Source organism: Zalophus californianus, chromosome 10, assembly GCF_009762305.2.
Source record: "Zalophus californianus isolate mZalCal1 chromosome 10, mZalCal1.pri.v2, whole genome shotgun sequence".
In the NCBI taxonomy this organism is placed as follows: Eukaryota; Metazoa; Chordata; class Mammalia; order Carnivora; family Otariidae; genus Zalophus; species Zalophus californianus.
In genome coordinates, this window is record NC_045604.1 from 70,101,577 (window position 1) to 70,128,221 (window position 26,645).

Genomic DNA, 26,645 nt, shown 5'->3' on the forward strand with positions numbered 1-26,645 from the left:
CCCGTGTCCTTTGCCCTCCAGCGCGGATGGTCCACAACTGGCCGACAAGCACAAAGGTCTTGGCGTCAGCTCTGCAGAAAGGTGTCTTGGGCTGGGTCCCTTCTGAAAAGCCACTTGGTGGAGCTCTGTCGGGGCTGGCTCGGTGACAGGATGCAGACATGAGGAGAACGAGCAAGCACGCGGGGAGAGGATGCGCTTCCCTCTGGCCTTCAGAGCAGTCACTCCTTCAGAAGTCACTGCACCAGTGGGTCACATCTGCTTCTCGGTAGGTGTGCAGTCCTCCCGCATCTGGTGAGGACTTCTCAAGGACGGGCAGGCCCGGCTACTGGTAGGACACGTCTATGAAGAAAAACAAACAGAGCTTGCTGTGTTTGCTTGGAGCCTGGTGAGGGAAGCCAAACTCTTCACTGACTCAGGGAGAAGCTGCCTCCTGCGTCCATTCCTTCCCGCGGAGGGGCGCAAGGCCGAGGTGCGGGCAGCGGCAGTGAGCGCACGCTCGGCTCGGCCTCAGGGCTTTCCAGCAGAAATAACGCGTCCGTCCGGATCCAGGAGAAACTGAGCCGCCCCCTGCGGCCTGGCAGAGGCCCAGCCTGCAGGCTCTCCAGCCGCCAGCCCCACCTTTGGGCAGCGATGCCCTGTCCACCTGGGGCTGGCTCACCGTGTCCTTTGCAGGCTGGCACCTGGGGCGAGGGGTGGGAAGGACACCCGGCTTGCAGGGCATCTGACGCCGCTCCCCAGGTCACGGCAGTGGGAGCCCGGACAGAAGAGCGCTGAGGGGGCGTATGAGGGTTCTGAGAAGGCTATGGCCCAAATTGATAATCTCTGTGGAGCAGCTGCTACGAACTCTTGTTGGTGTACGCCTGTGAAGCACTAGGACCTACTCAGCGGAAGCCCCCACCCGACAGCGCCAGGAAGCCCATGCAGCCAGGGGGCAGCCAGACAGCCGACTGGTCGGCAGGTGTGAGCCCAGAGCAGCCCATGTCCTCCGCATGCAGGCACCGTGGAATTCCTCCAAAGGATGGCTCTACTTTCCCAGGGTCCACACCACCCGCGGAGGGACCAGCCTCCTCCTGTGGGTTTACGACCTGCTGGGCGCGGGGGTGGGTTGAGGGCAGCTCTACCTGCACCGTCTGCACAGCTGGGGAGGGTCCCGAGGCCTCCCTTCTGCAAGCCCGGGACAGAGTTTTAGTTTTGTTTGCACTGAAGCTGGAAAAAAACACTGTGTCATAAAATCTGGCCGTAAACCCTGGAAATGGCGTCTGGAACATCGCACCCCATAAAGCAGGGGAAGGAGTGCCCAGTGCTGCCTCTGGCAGGAAGCTCAGCCACGCTCACCCTTGCGGTCGCAGCTCGTTGGAGAACTGCGGCCAAGTGTCCGGAGTGCTGCTCAGTTTGGATGCCAGCGGCTGGCCAGCCCTGACCCCTGAACATTCTACAGCTGGTTCTCTTAAGAGGAGACACTTTTAAAGAAGAAAAACATGAGGAAAACATGAAGGGTGATAAAAACAGTTCCAGGATTTGGGGAAAGCAATGTTCCTTCATGTTGGCTCCAACGCTGTCCCTTCCAGGCCCTCAGTGCTAAGTCTGAGAGAGACAGAAATGGCTTTTTCAGCCATTTTCCCATTTTAGGGACTGTAAGTGAGGTTTTGATGAGAAAGGGAACACACATAATTCTTGTCTGAAAAACAAGTTTCTGCAAACCCTCAAGCTGCCCACATTGTTTCAGCAGGAGACTCTGTGAAGTTGCACCCCCTCCTTCAGCCCAGGACCCCTGCCCCTCGCAGAGCCAGGGGCTGAGGTGTCCACACAAAGGCCACTGGGAAGTCTGAGTTCCCCTCTGTCTTCGGGGTGGGGGTGCTTCCCCTGTACACCGGAGGCGTCTGCCTGCTGGCGGTTCCCTGACGGCAGGAGAGGGGAAATCGCTTGCACCTGTCTGGTGAGCGTCTTAGGATAAAACCTGAAGACTGATGGTGTTCGTGCATGGCTGGTGGCTGGCCTCCCATGGGTACCGGGAAGGGTAGGGCCCCAGATGTCGGGGCCGAGGGCTCCGTCCTGAGTGAGGCCACGGTGGGCCCAGCGGTGGCCACACAGGTGCTCATCTCAGGAGCTGGAGCCACCCGAAGGCTGCCTCCCCTTCCCACCCAGATGACAGGTGATGGGGAAGGAAGAGTGAGCTGTAAAGGTGGTGGCGCAAAGGATGGGGACAGGACTGGACACTGGGGTGGGCTGTGGCGGTGCCTCCCCAAGAGCTGTGCCCCAGCACTCCCCCTCGGGGGTGCGCTTCCCGCCTGACCATGGGGAGAGAGGCCATGTCCCAATGAGAGAGGCCACGTCCCAGCACAGCCACATCTTTCAAGGACGGCCGTAAATCTGCCAACCTAACACTCTGTCCCTGTCAAGATTCTCCCAAGCAAGGGGGGCGGAGAGGCCTTCAGACCAAGAGCCCGCCGGCAGCAAACCCGCACACGAGCAAGGTGAGGGACGTCTGGTCGGCGGAGGGAAAACACATGGAGGCCAGGTCTGCGCGGAGGGGAGAGCCCTGGAAATGGTAAGTATGAGGATGAACGCAGGGGGCTGTCTGCCAAGTTTCATGAAGTGTCCTGAAAGGATAATTTGAACAAAAATAGTAACAACGTGGTACGTAACCATGTGACCACAGCCGCAGGAGGACCAGAGGTTAAGTGAAAGAGCGTCATTGTCATGGTCCCATTCAGTCCCATACGGCTTACAGGATAAGCACAGTCCTCACTTGGAGGAAAGCTGTGACGTGTGCAAGAGTCTCCGTGAACCCTAACACTACCACGAAAGTGTAGTAATAAGCCAAGAGAAGTAAAGAGAAGGAGCTGTAGAAGACATCTAAGTAATTCAAAGCAGAAAAAGATAAAAAAAAAGATCTAAACAGATGGGAGAAAGAGCAAACGAACAGCAGGATGGTGGTCTGAAACCATGTCAAAGCACACGCTTGGTGCAGACGGTCAAAACACGCCATTGAAAGGCAGATTTTAGGGGCGCCTGGGTGGCTCAGTCGTTAAGCGTCTGCCTTCGGCCCAGGTCATGATCCCCGGGTCCTGGGATGGAGCCCCGTGTCCGGCTCCCTGCTCAGCGGGAAGCCCGCTTCTCCCTCTGCCTGCCTGCCTACTTGTGCTCTCTCCCCCTCACACTCTCTCTCTTGCAAATAAAATCTTAAAAAAAAAAGGCAGAATTGGTCAGACTGGATAAAACAAGACCCAAGTGCACACTGCGTGCGAGACACACACTCCAAAGGTGAGGGCGCATGGAGGGGAGCAGTCAGGACCTGGCGGACGTGGCCATGCCAACACGGGTGGCAGGCGAGCTGGAGCGTCTGTGTGGGCATCACACAAGCAGACCTCAGAAGGACTGCAACCAGGGATGGGAGGTTGCTGCTTCAGGCTGACGGGGATCACGAGGAGGCCCCAGCACTCAGACACTTAACACCCCTCGTACCAGAGCTTCTGAATACACCAAGCAGAACTGCAGACAACCACGGCTAGAGATCCACGAGTCCACAGTTCCTGCTGCACATTTCAGGCCCCTCCCTCAGCACTGGCTAGGACAAGGAGACAAAAACAGGGACGTGGGAGACCCGAAGGCACTTATCAAGCACTTGACTTCACGAGCACTCACAAAACACAGGACATTCCTTTTTTTAGGCTCAGATGCAACATTCACTGAGGCCATATTCTGGGCCACAAAACGAGCCTGAATAGATTATAACGTGTCATCTCCAACAATGAAGGAATTAAATTAGAAATCAGTAACAGAAGGATACCTGCAAAGTTCCCACCTATTTGGGAACTCGGTCACACTGACTGACTAGCCTTCACCGAGTACACACACTAGTATACGTGTCACTAATCTGACGACAGCCTCGGGGTTGTTACCAGTTTAAAGTCTGGGAAACAGTCGAGCCGTGAGATAAGTTCCTTAGGAGCATATAAGCCAGAGTGGCTGAGAGAGGGCAGGCAGCACGGGTCTGTATGAACAGCAGGGAGTGACACGGCCCTGGGCTCAAGTCTCAGTGCTAGCAGCAGTGACTGTCGCTGACCCTGAGGCTGTGCCCCTGCCTCTCATGGACTTGGCTTTGGTCTGATGAGGCTCGCCCTTCCCGGTGACCCCGGGGCATGGGCTGCACCAGAAGCGCCTGGCCAGACTGTCTTCCCCTCCTGGCCCCAGTGCTGACTCCTCCAGTCCCCAGTACATACAAAAAAACATTTTCTTCGCATAAAATCACTAAAACCGCCGGGGGACAAAGCATATAAGCCCCGACTCCCAACCCGCTGGAGGTTACTCAGTCACGGCTTCTATCAAGTTAACATTTGTAGTTTTCATGGTAATGTCAACCTTGATTCAAATTACTTCCAGACTAACCGACCCTCATCCAGTTACAGTACAAAAACAGCTGGTAACCCATGTCCCGGGGCTGCAATTAAAGGTAGGACCCCCTGGCCTGAGACACACACAGAAGCCTCCTGAAAGTCTCCTGAGCTGGGGCTGGTCTGGGAATGCAGAAGGAAGGTTCTGCTGTGCTGGGTGGGGGCACTGGCGCAGCACCCAAGGCCATAGGCATACCTGGAAAGGACGTGCGGGCCGTGAAACGTGGTCAGTGCTCTGGCCCAGCACTGGCTGCCTGGGAGGGGCTGAAGGCTCCCGCCACCACAGCTGTTCTGGGCGGCAGGGCCCGTCCCTGGGGCTCAGCCCACCTCAGTCACCCCTGTGAGCACACTGGCGTGGCTGCAGAGGTCGTGGGCATCCAGGAAGGAGAGCCTGGCCTGGGCCCTAGGGTCAGTGTGCCTAGAAGGACCACAGGTGGGGCAGGGCTGGCCGCAGCTGGTGACCATCCTCCTGCATGAGGTGGGTGTTCCAGAACCCTCGGTGGGGCCTCTGCAGCCCCCACTGGCAGGGCAGATCTGGCTGCTCTTCTTCTGGGGGTGTCGGGCACAGCCCGGGACACAGTCCATGCCCAAGGCCAGCCCTGCTGGTCTGTCTGAAATAACCGGGCATGCCTGAGCTGGCTCTGCTTGTAGCCCTGATGAGAGGGACCATCTCATGCTTGGGACCAAAAGACTTATTAAATTTCCCCGATTCTGCAGCAAAAGGATTACATTCTACGCCCCCCCGGCCCCGCCCGCCCTAAGCACGTGTAGAATGGATTCCTTGAGACCCTTGTAAGCAGAGCACCTGGGGGAGGGAGGGGCGCAGCCGGGAAGGGGGAACCTGCCCTTGGCTGGGGGCTCCATGTGCAGCACAGCAGCCCCCTCTCTGCGACCCACCTGTTCACGTTATTAAAACAAACCACCCGGGGAAACCTGGCAAGCTCCTTCCTGATGACAACCGACTTCGGCAAATCAGATGGAACATTCCACAGCAAAGCGGCTCACGGCTTGTGCTGACATCCCTACCGCTGAAAGCAAGGCCATGTCCACAGGCATTTTGACACCCGTGATCCCGTCTATGTTGGGGGACACCTCAAACATCAGGAAACTGGACACCGTATCCTCCCAGCCTGTGAGGGGGATGGATGGGCCGACGCGGAAACGGGTGCAGCGAGCCTCCCCCAAGTCACGGTGTGCCTGGCCCAGGGATGCTAGTGGGGAGCAACGGCGTCAGGGCCTGGCCTGTGTCCCGGACAGGGCCTAGCCAGGCCCGGGGACAACAGAGGGCTCTGGCCGCCTCTCCCAGTGACATGTGATGGGGCTAAGAGACGTGTGTGGACTGATGCCACATCTGTGCGGGATGACCTGGGTGTCGGTTTGTCACAATACTTGTCTACTGGGAAGTTTTCTGTCGTGAGAAAGAAAATCAGGAGAGCAGAAAGCTAGGTCTCAGCAGAGACATGCAGTCAAGCCCCAGGCTGCAGTTTACTCTCCGCTGTGGCTAGCCGACGCCTGAACACGGCTGAAGACATGCGGCCTTAGGCGGCCACCCGCCTGTGCCCTCCTCAATCTGCTTGCCCCTTGTCGCGCGGGGCTGGGATGCTCCCCCAGGCGGGCAGATAGCACACGTGTGGGTGCTGACGGGAGCGCCTGCCGTTAGAGATGGAGGCCATCAGCTGTCTGTCCGCCTCTGTCCCTCCAGCAGCTACGAGAGAGCAGATGTGAACCCAGGAGAAGAAACTAGGTGCGTGTTGTAAACCATGATAAGATACAAACCGCCCCCAGAATGGAAGAACACGGCCGAGGGTTTCCACCGGCTGGTGGTGTGTGCGTCGCCCGGCGGGGGAAGACGCAGGCCAGCTGGGTGAACGGTCACCAGACAGCAGGCAGGGGGACCACGCCCAGGGCTCCTGGGCTGCGACAGACGTTGGTGTCACCTGGGGCCAGCAGAGCCAGAGTCTCAATCTCTCAATCCCCATGCGGGCAGATTGTGTCCAGGATTTCTGTCGGCGAGTGTGTGTGCCAGCGCATGGAGGCGGGACGTCCTACAGTGAATTGTAGATTTGTGTGTGGCCGCGAGGCGGGCCCCAGAGCCAGGGTGGCCCTCAAGGTGACATAGCCCATACCGTGGACATCCTGATCTTGGGGTGCACACATGTTACTCTCTGTCAGGTGGAGCCCTGTGCTCCAAGATCCTGTGGCTATGAAGGGGGACGGCCTCCTGACCGGAGCTGCATCAACTTTAGGAAAGAGAATCCCTGAGAACTTGGAATCGGGGGTTCTCCCAAGTGCCCAGGTCTCTACTGCTGCGCTTCCCAGCGGTAACGCTCTGGTTCAAAGGGCAAGTGTACTGGCTTTCTTGCAGAGGTGCGGCTCAGAGGGAGGGAGCCAAACGTGGGGCAGGGGCGCGTGCACTCACAGCCAGGTCTTCGGATGGCCTGTCTTCTCCCCCCTTGCAGATGAGCGGCCTGCCACTTTCAGAAGCACCTTATGTGCCTTATGTCTATGACAGACACGTTTTAGATGCTCCATTTTATAGGAGCAGTGCACGGTGTTGCCTCTTAAACCGTAAAGGAACCATGTGAGGGAATGGGGGCTGCTCAGCCTCCGTCATTAGAACCTTCTCAGTGGTGTCTGCGAGGACTCGCCCGCTCCAGGGCCTTGAAACCACGGACTTGTGACCCACTTCCCAAGTCCCCCACGGAGTGCACAGAGCTGCAAGGGGACTGTGGCCGGGGGGTGGGACGTGCTTCGGGCGTGTGCCCCTCAGATTGCTGTCTGGGACTAAAGGAGAGGAGATCCCACTCAGTAGGGGAGGGTGGCCTACTCCAGGCCACCGTGGGAGCCAGCTCCCAGGGTCACTGTTCTGTTACCCTCCTGGACTGGGGCATTCGCCTTTGCAGCCTCCAGGCCCTCCGGGGCTGCACGGGGTGCTGCAGGGGTGTGGACGGCACACACCTGCTGCAGGGGTGTGGACAGCAAGGAGTTAAGGATGAAGGCTACTGTGCCCCCTCCCCTCCTCCTGCCTGCAGGGCTCTCGAAGACCGGAACTGCTGGGTGCCCTCCCAGCGGGCCCCAGAGCTGAGGGGCTTGTGGACGGGAGGAGCAACATCCAGGGACACGGAGCTACCGGCGGCCCACCTAGGAGCGCCAAGTGCTGAGAACTGTTACCACCGGGACAAGGAACCATTTTCCACCTCAACATAGCTGAACAGGTGTGTTCAAGACAGGTGGCAAGAGGCCTTCCTGACCGCACAAGACCTAGGGGGAATCTTCAGTAAACTTGGCTGAAGCTGCCCTGACGCTCAGGCGGCTCCCAGTTAGAAAAACGGGCAGCAGGAAGTCAGTGCCGAGGGCCAGGCTGGTGCTCAGTGGACCCTTGGGGGTGAGCAGGACGATGCACCATGTGTGTGGACAGCCTTGCGGGCACCCTACGACATGGACGCAGGGGAGCACATCAGTGACCATAGGCATGCGGCCCCACGCGTGGCACAGACCCCGGCTCCTGAAGGGCCTGCTGCGGCGTCCGGGCTCCGCAAGCTAGCTGCCCCTGCACAGGCTTGAACCTTGTTGGGTTTCGAGGTGCAAAGGACATGACACAAAGTCCCCTCCGATGTGCCACAGGCCACGGACCTCACAGGTGATGGGAGCAGACAGTGACTGGTGACCCCAGTTGGAAGGTCAGCTCTGCGTGCAGGACTTTGGAGCAAAACTACAGCATCCATGTCGGTCAACTCTTGTACAGCCTGGGGTGGGGCACCGACCCGACCCCCCGAAGGGCTGCAGGTGGGACCTGCCAGGCTGCCAGCGAGGCGGGACTCCTGCGGCAGCTTAGCGACCGCACCACATGCTCCTCACAGCGCACCCCCCAGCCGCAGGCAGAGGCCCTTCCTGGCATGTGTACATCCAACATGCGCGAGTCACTGAGGTGTACGTTTGGTAACCAGAGCTTTCCAAAGTTAGTAAGTCGGCATCCCGACTAACTTGGACTGAACGCAGAGGTGACCTGGGGACCTGAACACTGCTGACAGACGGCTCGCTGCCCTGCGCGGAAGGCTCGCACACCTCACGGTGGCCTGGACCGAACGCACAGCCGCCGCCCAGCAGCAGCATTTTCCTTTCCTCCTTTGCCGAGTGCCTGGCAGCCAGGCGATCCTGCGGCCTTCCTCATGGTTGCTTTCACTGGGGTCACCGGCGGAACCCATGAGCCTGGGGACGAGGGTTCCTGGGACCTCCTGAGGGGCGACTGGCTTTGCCATGGTGGCTCAGGGCCACCGTGGCTTGGCCTGGGTATGTCTGTGGAGGTCTGCTGCCCTTTCTCCCACGGTGCCTGATGACCATACCCACTGGTACTACCCCAGCCCCTCTTCTGCTCCGACCGAGTCCCCCAACGGCCATGTGTAGGTAAAGCGAGGACATAGATGGGGGACGTGGGGGTGAGCCTGTGGTGTCACATGAGGGCCTCTCTTGCTGGCCCCCTACTCCCTGCAGGATCTGGGGGCCTCACAGGGTTGGGGCGTCAGGGCTCACCTCCTATGAGCTCCCTACAAGGCCTCGCCGTGGTAATACACCACGTGGACAGTATGCCTGTGAGCAGATCAGCTCAGGATGAAGTAGAAGCAGTGACGAGCAAAGCCTGGGCTCTTGTCTCGGCCGGAAGCCGCTCCCTCCTGCTCACCCATGTGCTGCGCCCCATCGGCCCCACCACTGTCCCCAGCGGGTCCCTCCTATGAGGCTCCTGCCAGTGGTGTCCTGACAGTGAATGAGGCAGGCCCTGCTGCCACCCGTCAAGGACTGGAGGGGTCCAGGTCACTGAGGACAGGCCGTGTGGCCCCCATCCTGGCCCCTGGCAGGCAGACAACAGTGGGTTCTGCAGGCAGCTGACAGCACAGGGGGTCCCAGCCCCAACTCCTCACCTCACCCTAGTTTACAGAGCGTGTAGAAACAAGATCGACTGAGGGAAGGCCCCTGCTCCTTGACAGAGTCAGGGTGGTTCTGTTCCTCCAAGGGACCTGACCCAGAGGCCATACTCCCAACTTGATGACCAGGGCCCCACATGGTCATTGAGCCAAGACTCAGCCTGTCCTTGAAGACCAACTTAAGTGGCCTTGACCTCACACCATACCAACATCATAGGCACCTGGCCCCCTCCCCAGGATGTGGGTCACAGGCCCACCGTCTGCCCAAATCCTGCCCAGGGCTGTGTGAAGACACACAGGAACTCTGCCCTGGTGACCCCTGACTCAAGCCCTCTGAGGACGCACCCAGCTGGGGGAGGGGGGTGTCACCCAGCCTGTGTGGGCTCGCCTGGCCCTCTCCCTGCTGGCCAAGACTCCTTCTGTGGACCGAAAATCAGAGTTACAGGCCCTGTATCCACCCTGGTCAAGACCTGCAGGCAGAGAGGGCAGGCGTCGGCGCCAAGGGGATTCTAGCACGCACTCCCTCTGCACACGCTGGACACTCACAGGCCCTGCCCGCAGGTTGCTGGGGGCCACTGTGGGCTTGTGGTGGGGCCAGGACAGAATGGAGGGCCTCCTAGCTCAGCCCCTGGGGCCCCCCTCCATCCTGTAGAGCCAGAAACATTTCTTCTCTGGCCCTTTACAGGATATTAGCTCCAGGACCAAGGGAGGGTCTCATGGGCCCCTGGGCAGGAGGGGAGGGGAGTCTGGAGGGACGCGGGGAGATGTCCAGTCTGATACCCTGCTAAGCACGGCACCCGTGGGATGTCCCTGCCTCCAAGCTGGTTAACAGATGACACAGCCGCAGACACACCCAGGACTCCCCAGGTGGCATCTACTCGACACATTCAGGACTGAAAAGCCAGAAGAGACGTGAGCCTGTTGCAAGCACCTTTTACACAAGAGCAGGTATAAGTCACTTTCCTGTACGGGAACCATAAGCCAGGGGTGGGAGACACGGAAGAATATGTCCCATCTGACAGGTGGCGCTCTAGGCGTGTCAATGTTTTTGCGGCCAACAAGAGTGAAAGGGCAGCTGGCAGGCATTCACCGTATACAGGGACAAGTGGATGAGGTCGCTCTGACCGAGTGCCCTCTGTTAATTCGTTCACAGGGAGACCTGGTCCCAGCCCCCCACAAACATGTGAGCCGTCAGCAGGGACAGGAATGTCCAGAGGAGCTTGGACCTGGGTGGGGTCCCAGTAGAGGACGACTGCCTAAAGCTTGGGGCCAAGGTGGGGGAGGGGACCATGGCAATCTGAGGACAGCAGGACTCGCACCTCCCCCCATGTCTGTTTGCCGTGATTTTGGGGGCAGGGCATGTGGCAGAGCGACTCCCACTGTGCACTCTCCTGGCAGCATGTGGGGCCAGCCCCGATGCCAGGAGGGAGAATGCCTAGGCAGGAAGGACCATGGACGGTGGTGGAGGGACCAACACTCAAGCAGAATGGACACCGGAACCCACAGCCATGGGGGCCAGAAGCCCCATCTGCCAGCCCAGCACATGGAACGCCCTGAAAACTACCTTGTGACCTGCCTGTGCTCTGACAAGCAAGCAAGCAGAAGAGGGCATCCCTGTGACCCCAGGCGTGGCCTCTAAGAGGCTGCAGCTATGGTACAGGGGCCGGTCCCCATGGACGGGGGGCGGTGGCGGGGCGGGACAGGGAGTTCGGCCTGCGGCCACCATGCAACCCAACCTACCTCATAGTGGAAGTCCATGCAGGTGAGGTCCCGCCAGCACTGGTCTCCCCGGATCTTGATCAGGCCCTGCCAAGGCAAGACAGACAGACAGGAACATGAGCCACTCTGGAGGCTGGCAGTGGTCCCTGGGGTGTGCAAACCGGCCACAGGTGGGAGGACCCAAAGGAAGCTTCAAGGGAGCGGAGGAGGGTATCTCCTGCCTGAAATATGTAAGAGGTAAGACGTAAATGAAGCTGTACTAGCAGCACATTCGGGGCTTCCTGACAGCCGAGGTCAAAGCGTGTGCGTGACACGTCCAAACTACTGGCTTCCTTGGATAAAGACAATACCTTCTGTGCTTTCTCGAAAACTCAGGTTGTCTGAGCATCATTGCAGGAATGTACTTCTGAGGCTTTAGAAATGGATAGGCTGGCAAAGCTACGGAAAGATGCCAGACTGAGGGAACCAGAAGGGGGCTGCGTCTCACCCACAATGGCAGCGAGCAACTCAAAAGCTCAGGTGCACTGGGCCAAGCCCTCCCCAGTGGCTCGAGCGCTCACTACCCCCACGGGAAACCTGGTGCCCGGGTCCACAAGCGTCCAGGTTACGGCTTTGCTGCCAGGGGCACAGGGCCATGGCTGTGGAGGAAAGCTCCCCTGAATGGCCTGCGGCCGAGCTCCGGGCACCTCCAGCACCATGCCCTGCCCCCCGCTTTCTCTTGGGAACTCGTGGCTCCCTTCCTAAGTCAGAGGCTGTCCTCTGCCAACTCTGCAAGCTCCGCTCGGGTCCCAGAGATTGAGTTTTGAGTCTTACATAAGAGCTGAATTAGGAGGTGAGGAAGTACGTGGAGAGAAACAAGCGTGGGATGCAGCTCGGCTTTCTCTTGTGATGCTGGTTTTTACAGCTGCGACTGTTCTGGGCCGAGTCCCACCCGGTCAGCAGATACAACCGCACAGGCCCAGCCTGGCACAGAGGAGGAGGGCCTGCCCTGGTTGGGGTGGCGCAGGTGTGTGGAAGGTGCAGAGAAGGGGCGCTGGGTTCTGGAGGAGGAGGGTGGGCAGCCATGGAGAAGCGGGGACAAGCTGGAGGAGGAACGAGGAGCAAAATGCAGACGCCCCAGGCAGCAGGTGTGAGGGAAAGTGAGGATTTGTGTGTCCAGAGCAGAGAAGACCACGAAAGGTTGTGTTAGACGAAGCCCACGAGCCCCTGGGCCGCAGTGTCAGTCAGGTTTGGGGAGGGACGGAGCTGGCTGGTCAGGGCCAAGGCTGGGATGACAGCCGTCAGGAGGGGTGGCACTGCCAGCAATGGCCCCAGGACCCTCGGCTCTACGTCCTCATGGGTGCCACGTGACCATGGTCTTCAATCCCATCGGCAGAACTGCCTTGCAGCAACATCGAGCTGAGTGGATACATACCAGGGGTGGTGGCCCAGGCGTTGACACTTAAAACGGACTTTCATGTGGGGAATGACCTTGGGGTGGTGAGGGCTCTGAGCGGGGGACAGGACGGTCCTGTGTCAGCAGGCCTCTGTGGCCATCCAGGCAGAAGGACCATCCAGGAGTTGGGACGTGTTGGGAACGTGGAGCCCACAGGATGGGCTGAGAGGCAGCATGGGTGTGGAGTGGGGAATGGCATGGACACAGCAACACTCAAAGGAGCAGGGACGAGACGCGACAAGGAGGTCCCAGGGTCGTGTGGCAACCCTTCAGGCCTCCACAGACTGAGCGGTGGTGCTCCCGCCATGCACATGGGCTCAGCAGGAGCTAAACGTGCAGCTGGACAGCCAGTTTACAAACCTATCCCCCAGAGCTCCTAGCACTCTGGCATCCTGGGCCCTGACCCACCAGTGGCTCTGACAAGGGGCGTGCACACAGCACACCCTCCGCCAGCCCGGCCACCAGGCCTCCCGGGGCCGTGCGCACCCCCACACAGAGCCACATGCCAGGCACCTGGGTGGTGCTATTTGAAAACTGGAGTCCCCGTCTTTCTGGAAAGTGGGTTTGCTTAGGTTACAACTGTGCCAGACACACAGCCCCTGGGTGCAACTCTGTGGTGCATTCGAAGAGCCACGTGCCCGCTGTCCAGACCTGAGTGTGTCTGTCCTGCGGCACAATCACACGACAGCCCTGTGAGCGACGCTCTGCTCCCCGCACCCCTCAGAATCCAAGAGTGGGTCTCTTTAGAGACTCAAACTAGGCAGAGAAGAAAAAAACAAAATAATTAAAATGTCATTCAAGTTCTAAGCTGATATGAGACACTTAAAGATCTGAGACATTCTTCCGGGAGCGGAGAGTAATTATATTCCTCCCCATCCACTGACTTCTCCCTATAGTGCAGATGTCAGATTTTCCACGGATTTTTCCTTCCTGAGTGAGCGTCAAAGGAACAAAGACTTCTGTCAGCCTTTTTCAGCCCAAAATTAATTCTGAAAAAATGGCTCAGACAAGCCAGTACCAGGCCAGACCCGAAGAGAGCCACGTGACCCACAGCTGTCCACCCCTGCTCTCTGGGGAAGGGAGGGTGTGAGGTGCTGGGACATTCCAGGCTGCCAGGGCAGGCTCAGGCCTTGCGGGGAGTCGGGGGCGGGGGGGCAGGAGCATGAAGGCCGCCACCCAGGGACGCGGACAGGCCTCTCCAGATGCTCGCGGGTCCTAGGACGTGCTTCTGACACTCCCATTCGGAGACAGGAGGCCCAAGGCCTTGCCGCAGGAAGGACATCTGTTTCTCCATGCTGCATGCTTCACCCCGAGCTGAGGGTGAGGAGAGGCTGCCAGGCCTGCAGCTGCACCCAGGTGAGCAGCCTCCTCGTAGGAAGCCATCTGCAGCAAGCCCATCCTGAGTGCACCCTGCACCCCACTCTCTCACTGACCAGGCTGCCTCCTCCCTCTGCAAACGCGGGGACTGGGCTATGCTGGGGCCCCTTCCCTCAGAGTTCCAGAAGCCTCGATGACCCTGGGCTGTGCACAGTAACAGGCTCATGGGGTTGAGGAGGTTCCTGTGGGCAGGCCTGGCAGTCTGGGACACCACTCAGGCTTCCTGCAATCAATCTCCTCTGGGGGCTGAGCAGGCAAGTGGGGGGAGCTCTACGTCTTGGGTGAGTTTGAGGTTCATGGTCACGTGCCCCCTATTTGGCACTGGGGTCACAGGCACGTGTGGGCATCTCTCAGGAATGACCTGTCTCCATGCCACCCTGGTGCCTTCATTCTCGCGCTGTCTCGGGGTGCTGTTAAGCACTTGCCCGGCCCAAGAATAGCCGTATAGAAACCACCCCCTGAATCCAGCACGCACAGCGCAGTGAACGCTGCCAGGAGGTGCTGGAAACACAGGCTTGTTGGGGGGGGGGGGGTGACTGATGGTTTTGCATCGTCTCTGAAGCTGGCGTCTCTGCCAGTCGCTGGCCGTGCAAGGGGCTGCAGGGAGCGGGGGCGGGGGGGTGCACCACAAGCGCTTGTGAGCCACGAGGACTCGATGCCATTTCGGCCCAGGCTGTTCCGAGCCAAGTGTCTGGAGATGGAGACAGGAGCTGAAGGGGTGAGTGTGGGGCTGTGAGCAGGGGCTGAAGCGGAGGCCAGAGTCCAGAGCACCACAGACCGCCCTTTCCAGAAGTACTGGAGTGTGTGGTCTGGCCCCCTGCGTGCTCACGGGAAAGCCCCTTGCTTCGCGGTCCGTGTCTGTGCGATGAAGCGGCTTGGAGTAAGTGCTCTCCTGTCTGGGGACCCCAGGATGGGACAGCAAGGACCTGGTGACTCCCACTTGGGGTTGGCCTTCATGGGGGTGCACTGCACTCACCCTAACAGTTACTTCATTATGTGTGACACAATTTTACTGGCAGCATCTGACTCTGAGGAAGGGCCCTGACTTCTCTCCCTGGTCAGAAGCTGCTTGGTGAGGTGGCTAGCAGCGCCTTTCCTGACCCCCCGGTGCTGGCCACGATTCGACTTCCACAGGGCTGCAGCACCTCGGCAACCCGCTCACGAGAGGAGCACACGAACACGGAAACTGCTTCCGGGGCAATTCCAGTTCACTCACACGGCAGCCACCGGGCCTCCAAGGCAACAGGAATCTTCCCTCCCACGGAAGTGGTGTGAGTCTCACGAGGGAGAGGCCGGAGGCCGAGGAGTGGCTTGACACCGCGGCAGCAAACAGCTCTGCTGCAGAGCAGACCCGGGGGGCCCGCGCGCTGCACGCACACAGCCACACCAGAGACTCCACGGCAGCAGCACAGACGGGCGCGGGTCAGGGTGTAGGGAGAGGCACGCCACTCACTCCCAGCCCTGTGCCCACACACGGCTGCCGCTGGGCATCCGTGGTCAGGCAGCTGCCTTTGCTCTCTGGGGCAGGGGGCCCCCAGGCCTGGGGTGGCTGCATTGTTATGCCTCGCTCATCACCCCCAGGTGTGCGGGGTTTACTGGGCTGCACCTCACAGCAAGGGCCGCGAGGAAAACGTAAACCCATGACAACCTCTTAATCAAAGGCTGAGCTACAACTAACGTGAAACAAAACAGACACATCATAAGTGTTCAGTATGTCCTGACAATTGCACACAATCAGGTGCCTGTCATCCCAAATGGGATGCAGCCGTCCATCCCACAGAACGTTCTCTGGGACCCCTTCCCAGGCTATTCAGGCCCCACTCACCAGGAGGCAGCTGCGGCTAGTGCCAACTCTGCCTGCTCCCGGACGGCCCCTTGTACAGACGCGCCACCCTTTACACCGTGTTGATGGACCCTTGGTTGTTCCCAGTCCTGGCTGTTGTGAACAGGTCTGCGGGTGCGTGCAAGCCCCCGTGCAGACATAGGCTCTCCTTTCTGCTTGCAAACCTGCAGGAGTGGGAGGCTGGCTCGCAGGGCAGCCTTGCCTGGTGGGGCCTGCCGGCCACTCTTCGCGAGGCTGCATCCCTCCCCAAACTAGCGCTGCGCCCCACGGGGCACCCGCCAGCAGGACGTGCTCATCCCACAGCAGACTCCTCAGATTTCTGTTCTCCAAGTGTGTTTGAGCCTAATGCCTGCCTTTCTACTGCGGTTTCTGTGTTCTAGATGTTAATTTTTGGTTGGGCCACTGCACTGCAAATATTTTTCAGTCTGTGGCTTGCCTAGTCATTTTCTTAGTGCTGTGTTTTGATAACAGAAATTTTAATATCAATGAAGTATGTTTAGCAAAAAAATTTTTTTAACGGTTATGGCTTTTTTGTGCCTGGTCGAAGAATCTTTGCTTACCCCAACGTAAGTGTGTTATCTTCTGGAACCTTTATTCTCCTGGCATTTATGTTTGTAAAACAACTCCTGTGCCTGCACCAGTGTTTGACCTTGTGCCTCGGTTGGAAATGGGCCGACCGTACCTGTGTGGGTGTGCTTCCGTAAGGTGTTCTCCCAAGTGTTCTTCTAGAACTTGACGGCGTTGCTTCTGCACTTCCGTCCACAGTGGTAGAGTTTGGTGCAGATGAAACACTACCCAAGTTCATTGTCCTCGCTCGCAGATTTCCCATCACTTCAGCACCGTTCGCTAAGAGGGGCTTTCCTTTTTCCACTGACTTGACTCGGGACTCTTGGTTGAGTATGAGCTGACAGGAGAGATGTAGTCCATTTCTCTAGCTTAGATCAATGCCACCCTTCAGTTTTAAATTAAGCTGTAAAATCAGGAGATGTGTCTCCCAGCTTTGTTCTTTTTCAAAATTCTCTGTTTTTCCAGGAACACTTTACAGTCAGCTTGTTAACTTCTCCAAAAAGCCCACTGGGAGCAGGATAGGAATGGCCTCGAATCTGCATACGCACTTGGATGAAACAGATGTGGCAGAGACAGTGTTTTCCTACCTGTGACGCCTGGGGCGGGTCCAGGCTGAGGCCGCCGATGCTCTGCACTTGCTACACCCGCACCTTAGACGTCTGTAACCAGGCTCATTACCAGGCACTGGAGGTTCTCTTGGCCGCTGCAGATGGTATTTTCCAGATCTTCTCTTGTAATGATTCCTTCATCGTGCACAAAGTACAACGTGTGCTTCACAGTGACCTTGTGTCCCGCAACCTTGCGAAGTTTACGTATTCATTTCACTAGCTGCTTTTCTGATTCCACCAGGTTTTCTGCATCTCTAATCATGTGTGTGAACAACAGCGTCGTGGTTACTTTTCTGCCAAGCTTTATGTTTTCTCTTTTTCTGGTCTTCCTGCACCAAGACTTACAACACAGCGCTGAGGGTACTGGCAGGAACACACGCCGGTCTGGTCTGGCTGGGCATGAGCACTCCAATCCCCACCAGCCAGGATGGGCTGGCCAGGGTTTCAGATGCTGTCCCCGGAAGAAGTCCCCCCACCGTCACAGGTGGGTGTCAAACTGTATCATGTGCTTGTCTTCCATCTGCTGCTTTCTTCTATTACTGTGGTGAGTTGCACTCATTGGTTTAAACATGTTAAGCCAACCTTGCATTCCTGAGATAGACTGTGCCTTTTGATTTGTTGATGTTTGGCTAAGAGTTTCTGTGCCTTTGCTCCCGGGGGATGCTGGTCTCTTTCCTTTCTATAATGACCTCGTCAGGCTGGTTTCACAGTCACATAAAACGCAACCTGCGAAGTGTTCCTGCCTCCACTGCTTTCCAACAGAGTCTGGGTAGGAGTACTACTGTTCCCTCCTTAAGCATCTGGTAGATTCCGCTGGTGAAGCCATCTGGGCCTATACCTTTCTCTCTGGAAGGGGTTTTGATTACAAATTCAATGTATTTAACAGACATGGAGCTATTTAGGTTTCCTTTTTCCTCCTCCGTTTTGGGAAGCTGCATTTGTGAAGGAATGTGTCCATTTTATCCAAGCTGTCGCGTTTCAGGCAGCTGACTCTTATAGCAAGGGCCTCAGACGCAACCGCCTGTGGTCTGAGGACAGCGTCTTCTCCTGGTGCTGATGATCGCAGCCCGGCCATGGCTCCTGGCCTGCTGAATACGGACCTGAAAAACGTAGGTTCACAGGCCTCGCTTTTCTACATCTCAGATATGGCCTTTTTCTCTTGTAACAGGACAGTCTGCACACGAGGAGCATCGGAAGGGCCCCACTGCGGGTACTACAGCCATGAGCATGAGTGGCATGGGTGCTCAGCAGTCACACCCCTGCTGATGAAGCCGTGTGGGAAACACACTGGCATCTCTTCACTGCAGTCACTTGGGGGTCACCTAGACGTATGGAACAGGAAAGTTCATGCCGTGTCAGCTTCTGAGAGGTGCCTGGGGGCTCTGGCGCATGCCCTCCCCTTCCTGTTGCATATTCCATTCACTATGCATGCAAGCGACCTGCTCTGGCCACAGCAAAATACACAGCTTAGGATGAAAATGGCTCATTGCAGCTGCAATTTGGTCAATAAGAATTTAGGGTATTAATTTTTTTTTTTTTGAGGTGTGGAGGGGCAAAGAGGGAGAGAGAGAGAGAATCTCAAGCCGACTCCCCGCTGAGTGCAGAGCCCGACGACATAGGGCTCGATCTCATGACCCCAAGATCATGACCTGAGCTGAAACCAAGAGTCAGACACTAACGGCCTAAGCCACCTGGCTGCTCCCAGGGTATCAATTCTTAGCTCATATCATGTGAAGGAATAGTAAAAATAACTTACAGTCAGCAGAAGTGTAGTACACCACGGTGGAAGAACTGCAGAGAGTATATGCAGAAAAGTGAAAGCCACGCTAACAAACTAAGCACAAGCAGACAAAAGCTGCTGCACCCCCAGAAGTGCAGCCTAACGGCGCTGACTCCCGACGGCCACCCTCCCTAGTCTGACCGAGCTGCAGCGCGGGCCTCCTCAACCACGTCCTGCCTCCCCTTGGTGCCGTCCAGCCCCGCAAATCCCCGGCAACACGGACACGGCCTCACTTCCCAGGATTTCAGCAACTGAGGTCTCAGCCCTCAGCACAGCACAGGACAGTTGTGGCTCTAAAGCCACGTGGGAAGCCCACTGCCTGGTCCGACTCAGCATGCAGAGGCACCAGACGCAAAGGGTCGGGCTTCAGAGACCGGCTGCGGACACGCTCACCTGCTCCGGGACGAAACCGGCCAGTCCCAACAGAGCTACAAACACACGTACATATTTCTGTCTTGACAAAAGCAGAGAGTTGAGAGCGAAGTGAAAACCTTTTTAAAGCATAATTAAGGGCAAACTATTATTTTAAATACAGTGACTCAGACACCCACGCTCTTTGCCATTTTCTGCAAATGAGAAAGATTCTCCACACTAATATGGTTGAAATCCATGCGTTTAAAAGAGAAAATTGAGCTGAAACATGCAAGAAACATTCCAGAGAAGCATCTGGTGCGCGTTTGCCCCATTCCAGTGGGAGGGCACAGGTGAACATGCTGAGCAAACCTGTATCTTTGCCCTGAGGAGGAAAGTCCAGTGGGGTCATCTGCATCACCCGGCTGCTCGCCATCTCAGCAGCCTGAAGTGGGGAACCCCGGTCACTGGAGAAGCCCCAGCAGGCTAGCTCACAGCTGCATGAGGGAGCTGCCAGAATCTAACACGTCAACAGTAGGGTGATGGCTCAGGTCATCATGTAACCTCTGTCAGCGGGTGCCAAAGCTAGGAGACGAAGCGGGACGTCCCACCCCATACTGCCCATGCCTGCAGTTGGTGCAGAGAGTTGGCCAGGAAGCTGGATCCTGTGCTCCTGTCTCGAGCTGCAGCTTCCGGCTGGGCTGATGGTCTTTCCAGGGCTGGAAGGCACATGGTTTTTCGCTGGTGCTCAATGGAGGCACACCAAGGAAAACCTGCTGGTTTGTTGGTCTCCAGCCCTGCCCACAAAGACAGATGTCTCCGCTCTATGTGGGAGCTGACCAGCCATCTCCCCCTGAGGCTTCCCTCGGCTGTTCACCTCTTGTTAGGTTTCAAAAAATGATTTATGTCCTGCTGGGAAGCCTGGGGCTGAGGAGCTTTTGTGCACACGCATGCCTGCAGACCCTCACCCCATCAGCACAGGAGACATTCCGGCAGCCCCAAAGTTTCTCTTTGCCTCCCAGTCAGTCCCCACGTTGAATCCTGGAGGGGAAAGCTTCTCCATGGTGGCTGTGTGCTGGCTCTGCTGTTCTGGAAGGCCCTGCACAAGGACCCGTACCGTACATCTGACTTCTCTTCCCCAGCACGACACCTGCGTGTCAGTCCTCATTCCTCTGCCCTGCTGAGTGCTTTCTATCCCGGGGAGTCAGCGTGGGTTGGTCCCCATCCTTCTGTGATGGGCCGTGGTTGGTTTCCAGTTCCTGGTGCCGGGGGAGGGCTTTTGTGAGCATATTTCCAGCTCTCCTGGGTCAGTCCTAAGGAGCGGAAACACCAACAGGGTGGAGGAGGCGACTTTGTAGGTTAAGTGCCTCAACTGCTCCCACACACTCAGGCCATTTCTCATGCCCGCAGGAGAGCAGTGCAGGGCAGTTCCTCTTGCTCACAGCCCTGCTGCCAAGAGCCCAACATCTGCGTCCTCCCAAATCTATAGGTTGAAGCCCCGGGCCCAGTGTGGCTGTATTTAGACTGAGGAAATAGTTAAGCGTTAGTGAGGCCGTAAGGATGGGGTCCTGACCTGACGGGATTGGCACACGCAGTTGAGACATGGGGGCTTTTCTCCACAGCAGAGGACATGGCAGGAGGATGGGTGTCCATGAATCAGAAAGAGTGCCCGCCAGGGACGGAAGGCCCTGGAACATGGGTCTTCAACTGCCAGCCTCCAGAACCACGAGGAAGTCAGCACTGTTAAAGCCGCTCGGCCTGCGGTATTTTGTGTAGCCCGAGCCAGGACACTTGCCGTCTGTAAGTTCAGCTCTTCCTGTGGGCACATGCAGCACCGTGGCATCTAGTTTCCCTGACGGCCAGCGAAGCTGAGCAGTTTTTCAAGTGCTTGAAACAGCCATTTGCATGTCTTTCTTTGTGAAGTATCTGCTAAAACCTCCCCCTTTTCTTTGTTACTGGGCTTTATGTGTTCTTTACAGACCCACCCCAAACTCTCTGTCCGGGGCAGAGGCTGCAGCTCGCTCATCCTCTGCAAAGAACCAGACGCCCGGCACCACGTCGAAGATGCTGGTCTTTCTCAGTTGGACGGACTTGGTCAATTGTCAAAACTAATGGGACGGTGATTTCAGTGTGGGACTATTTTCGGACACATGGACTATGCCGTTTCAGCTGTTGGTCCTCATGCCCCCACCGCCCAGTCTCACTGACCATGACCTCTGGGAGATCCTGGAACAAGGGATGAGTGTCCTACAACTTATTCTTATTTGAGATTTTTCTGGCTCTTCTAGGCCCATGGTGTTTCCATACAAATCTAAGTCAGTTCACCAGCTTCTAAAAAGAAAATCCTTCTAGGATTACGTCTGGGTTGCATGAAATCCTCTGAGGGTTTGGGGACAGCTGGGCAGTGAGCAGTTCTGGGACTTCTGACTCACACATGCATATCTGTCTCCTGAAGCCTGCCTAGTTTCTCTCAGCAATGTCTGGTAGCTTCCAGGGTACGGGGCATCAGACTTCTGTTAAAATTTCCTAATTATGGATGTTATTAATGATATAGTTAAAATTTTGTGAAAAAAACCCCCAATGTATGTATTTAATATATTCATCACAAGGGCTCAACTGAGACTTAAGAAACATAAACAAAACAAAAATGACCCCTCAGATTAAGATACAGAGTCTCAGAAATGAAGGAAAGGACAGATCATTGAAGGAGAAGATAAAAAGACAACACAAGGAGAGGGGCTCCCCAGTCAGGGTTCCTGGCTGGAGACCTGCTTTGAGGTTTCTTGCAGATACTTCTTAAAGGCTGTGGGTTTTTCCAGAGCTCGGCAGCATGTGTGTACAAAGGGCCTTCAGCGTTGGTTTCTCCTCGCAGGCTCTGGATGGACACCAGGATGGCCCTGACGTCACCCTGGCAGACCCCTTGTCCTTCAGGGTGCCTGCGCTGATGTTACCCCGGGAGTCTGCGCTGGGGTGGTAGCAGGGCATGGGTGCGTGGTAGGGAGCCACTGGGGAGTCCCGGGGAAAGCTTCTACCTCAGATCTCCATGGTGGCCCCCGCCTGTTTGGAAAGGTCTGACTGAGGGAAGGCAGAGATTCCTCTGTTGTTAGACAGCATGAGGGCACTGGCTCCTGCCGTAGACTCTTGTCCACCGGGCCCAGGTGGCACCCCCGCTGGGCCTGGTTCCTCTGCTGGTGGTGGCTGGGTCGCGGCATCTGGGTGGCGTGGCCAGGGACACAGGAACTTGGGAGAGCACGACTGCGACTGCCTAACATTTTGTTTTCTGACAGCTTTCGCTAGCGTATGGAAATAGCACGGATTTCTGTGCGTGGTCTGTGACTCCTGGCCCTGGGTAACTGCATGCCTTCCTCCTGAGGACCCTGTGACTCTCCACATGCGTGGTCTCCTCACCGCAAAGACAGGTGCTTTTACTTCTTCCCATGTTCAGGGCTTTTGTTACTTTTTCTTGCTTTTCTGCACAAGCCACGATCTCCAGCACAATGTCAAGCAGATGTGATGAAGGTGGATGCCCCTGCGTGCTCCCCACCTCGTGGCAGAAATGTGCAGTCCCCCGCAGGTAAGAATTGTGTAGACGTGGGTGGTTTATGTATCAGCTTGAAGAAACCTGTTCCTTGTGTGCCAAGATGTTTCGTTAACTGTGAACCAGTTAACACATGCTTTCCCTCCGTTAGGATGATCGCAGCATTTTAGCTCTCTCCCGTATCTAGTAATTCACTGAACTACATCGGTTCATTTCTGTCCACTCAGTCCTGCATTCCGGGCAAAGCCCACTTGATTTAAATGCCTCATGCCGCTCAGGTGCTGCGGGCTTCATTTGCCAATAGTTCAAGAAGTTGTTGGTGCTCTTGAAGAATAGTGCTCTGGAACGTTCTTTTCTTGAAACGTCCTTGTCCTCCCTGGTCTCACAAACATGAGCTGGGAAGGCTTTCCTCTCTGTTTTTGGGATGCGCATGTGCAGGGTTCACACTGTTCCTTCCGTAAATGTTTATAAAACTGTTCATCAGTGAGGACTTCTGGGACTGGGGTTTTCTCAGTTGGAAAGGTGCTCAATTCCTAAAACTTATCAGATTTTCTGTTTCTTCTGTCAGTGCTGGTAATTCGCATCTGAAAGAACTGAACCATCTCCTCTAACTGCCTCCTTTGTACACGCCAAGTATGGAAGGTGTTTAACTTTGTATTGTAAAGACATCCTAGCACCCGGGAAAGCTGTACACGCAGCGTGGAGCCCCCGTGCACCTGTCACGCTCAGGCCCACGCCGTGAACCTACCTTATGTACCCCACCCGATCTCACCAGTTTTCCCATGGACGTCCTCCCCCTGTGCCAGGATGGCCCAGGGCTCCACATCCTTGTGTTGTGGCTGTGTTCTAATGGCTGTGGCTGTGTTCTAAAGGCTGTGGACCGGGCCTCAGTCTTTAACTGCACTCCATGGCTTTGGTCCTGGAGAATGTTGGTGAGTAAATTTGAAGAATGTCCTTCAGTCAGGGTTTGCGTGGTGTTAGTTTCTTATGATTAGATCAGAGCTCTGTGTTGGTGCAAGTCTGCAACAGCAGGGGTGCCGTGTCGTCCTCGGGGCTCCTTCTGTGCCCAGGGCCCTCCTCTTGGTACCCTGCCCCCCGAATTCCAGCAGGATGCGAGGCACAGAGCAGACAGCCAGGCACCTGCCGTGTTTCCCTCTGAGCCCCACTGTCTGCTGTCCAGTGTGACGGGGGCTGCACAACACACTGGGTCCAGTTTCCAGCTATTCAGAGAGAGCAGGGTAGCCCACTGCCACCACTCCTTCACGGCCCGGTGCAGCATGACACGTAGGAGCCCCGGGGATGGGGAGGCCGCGCTGACCCACTGCAGGAGCACAGTGGCCATGGGTGCACAGCTCCGGAAGAGCCCCCAGCCTCTCAGCACACTGGAGACGCTGCAGAAAACAGACACCGTGGCTTCTGAATCCGTGGTGCCAGTTCTGAGCCGGAGCAGGTCAGGGCCCGGGGCTTCTGGCTGCAGGCAGCTCCATCCTCAGCGGAGGTGACCGGCGCCATGTAGCTGCCGCTCTCCTTGACCAAGCCCGCTCTGCCTTTCTGCTTTCCAGCGAAGGAGGGTGAGCAGCATCCAACACACAGAATCGAGTAATTACACCTTTTAGTGCACCCGATAATTTTTATCCAGCTGGTGCGAAGAGTCAATCAAAATGCCATGAAAGGTGCTCGAGAGTGCTGTCAGGCACCGTGGGGACCGCTCACCTCCTGGCGTCATGAGCCTGACACATGGCAGCCCGACAGCGCCGCTGCCCAGAGCCCCTATGCTGGCTGTGCTCCATGGGGGCCCTCGCTTTCCACTCTACCTGACAAACCTGCTGTCCCAGGCGGGTCCCCAGGGAGCGGTGGGAACACTGCGCACGTTATGATTTCTAAAGGTAGCTGAGGAGAAAATCCAAAGTGAAGTCACAGACGGACATGGAACCACAGCCTGCTACTAACATCTGTGTGGTGACCAGACACAGCTAATAACTTCAGTGTTTGAGGAAAAGGAACGGCAAAGATCAGGACTCCTATCTTTTTCACTACATGGACGCGGAGTCAGGAGAATGCGCCCTCCAAGGTGAGGTCCAGACACATGCTAAGCCCACACGGCTGCTCCAACCATCTGCACTTGCCCAGGGCTGGGCACGTTGCCGGCCACACCAGGGCCAGATGCGTGCTCCCGGGGCTTCCCACGCTGGTGCCCACGTCCCAGGCAGAGCGCCCACCTTCTGTACTCCGGCCGCTTCCAGTGCCCCCGGAGCTCCCAGCCAGAGCGCCCCCAGATGCAGCATTAATCGAACCGCAGGCGGTCATCACACCAGGATGAAGCTGCTTCAGCGTTCAGAAGGGTGTCTGAAACGCGTAAGCACGGGCTCCTGGCAATATGAAAGGAGCTGGGGCAGTATGCGCCCACGGGACTCCTGTGCTGCTCAAGGACCACCCATCGCCAGCTAAGAGCTGGCTCTGCTCAGGATCTGAGGGTAACACAGCGACAAGCCAGGCTCCCCCTGGCCAGACGGACATGGGGACCGAGGGCATCAGATGAATGGCAGCCACAGAGGGGTATACTGGCACTGGGCAGAGCAGAGGGGAAGGAGGGACACCCATATACGAACATCTGATGAGGGCAGCCACATAATCCCATGGGAGTTCACCACACAGTACTCACTAATTACACAGCGGGGGAAGAGCGGCTTCCCGGAGAACTGCCCGGGGCTGCCGGGGACACAGGGCACACAGCCAGCCAGCGTCGGGTCGCGGGGGACAGGGGAGACCGTGGGCCGTGCGGACTGGAGGGGACTCGGGTGCGGCAGAAGCAAGCTCTCTGTGAGCTCGTGCCGGGCGCTGCCCCCCGGGGAGACTTCACGTACCTGAATGACGAGGTGTCCAGTACAAAAGAAGCTAGTGTCCAGGACAAAACCCTAGATCTTACTAACAAAAGGAGAGAAGTGGAAGAGACCGTGAACACAATTTGCCAAGCTCTGTGCCTAGTTAGTTGGGGGTCAAGAGGAAGCATGTCACTCCTGATTTTAAGATTCAGAGAGTGTCTCTGAAAACTCTGAAGATGATAGTAGGCGGCGATGGAAACAGACAAGGGCCCCATGGAAGCTGGCGGCGGGGGAACCCTGGGCTCTAGGGCCCGGTGAGAGGGCGTGAGCCGGGAGAACACACGGCACCAAGCAGCCGTGCTGGGGTGCAGGGAGCCGCCGGCTCACCTGGCCTTTAGGAGACACTTCCTGAAGCCAGCGAGTGAGGCGTCTGCAGAAAGGACACAGCAGGCAGAGAAAAAGGAAGTTGGCGCAGCTTCTCTGGGGCAAGACTCACAGGGGACTGTGTGCCTTTCTGTTAGGAGTTAACTGGATGCTTACATAGTCAGGGCCAGGGTCCTCAACGAGAAAGCAAAAAAGCCGGGACAGCTAAAACAGAACCGCACTAGCATCCTGTTTTACAGCTCAGACAAGACCACGAAAGCATCCTGTCTAGCAGCCTCTGCAGGACATCTTGAAATAAAACAATTACCCATAAAACACTGGTCACTATCACTTCGCCTCCAAATGTCAGGTCATAAGACCACCACCATGTGAACAAAACCTGAGAGGGAGATGGGTGCATGATCAAAGGCCCGATTGGCACACCTTAGCGGCCAATCCACAGGGGCCAAATCTCAGGATGCTTAAGATAGTTCCTCGAAAGAGTTTATAAAAACCCCTTCATTAGAAGCTCAGAGGGCAACCCTCTCAGGCCCCAGTCCCCTCCCTCTCCGGCAGCTTTATACTTTTGCTCAATAACTTTGCTTTGCTGCCCACCACTCTTTGTCTGGTCCACCTCTTTGTTCTTCGAAGCAACATGACCAAGAACCACAGGCACTGAAGGGACAAAAATCCTGTAACACTTCTTGACCTGTTCCTGCCCTTGCTGATTTAAACCACGCAAAACGTTTCTGACGTTCCAGAAACCACCAGGAGGGCTGGCGGAGAAAGGTGCAGGTGCCGAGGGGCTCTTCCTGTGAGTCTCCTCGTGGAACGGGCTCAGAGTCATGACGCGTCCCACAGAAAGTGCTTTTGCAAAGAGCTGGGGGGCCAAGGGCATTTCAAGGGCGCAAAAACAGGCCACAGAACTC

At 56.9% G+C, this 26,645-nt stretch overlaps 1 protein-coding gene across 4 annotated transcripts in view; it reads right to left on the reverse strand.

Annotated features, from left to right (window-relative positions):
- Window positions 1–26,645, reverse strand: part of LMF1 (lipase maturation factor 1) — a 96,381-nt gene that overhangs the window by 21,221 nt on the left and 48,515 nt on the right. For all 4 annotated transcript variants that reach the window (XM_027612904.2, XM_027612903.2, XM_027612905.2 and 1 more), the window contains one exon: window positions 11,054–11,119. In XM_027612904.2, the coding sequence (XP_027468705.2) occupies window positions 11,054–11,119 (66 nt within the window). The remainder of the gene's footprint in view (window positions 1–11,053; window positions 11,120–26,645) is intronic.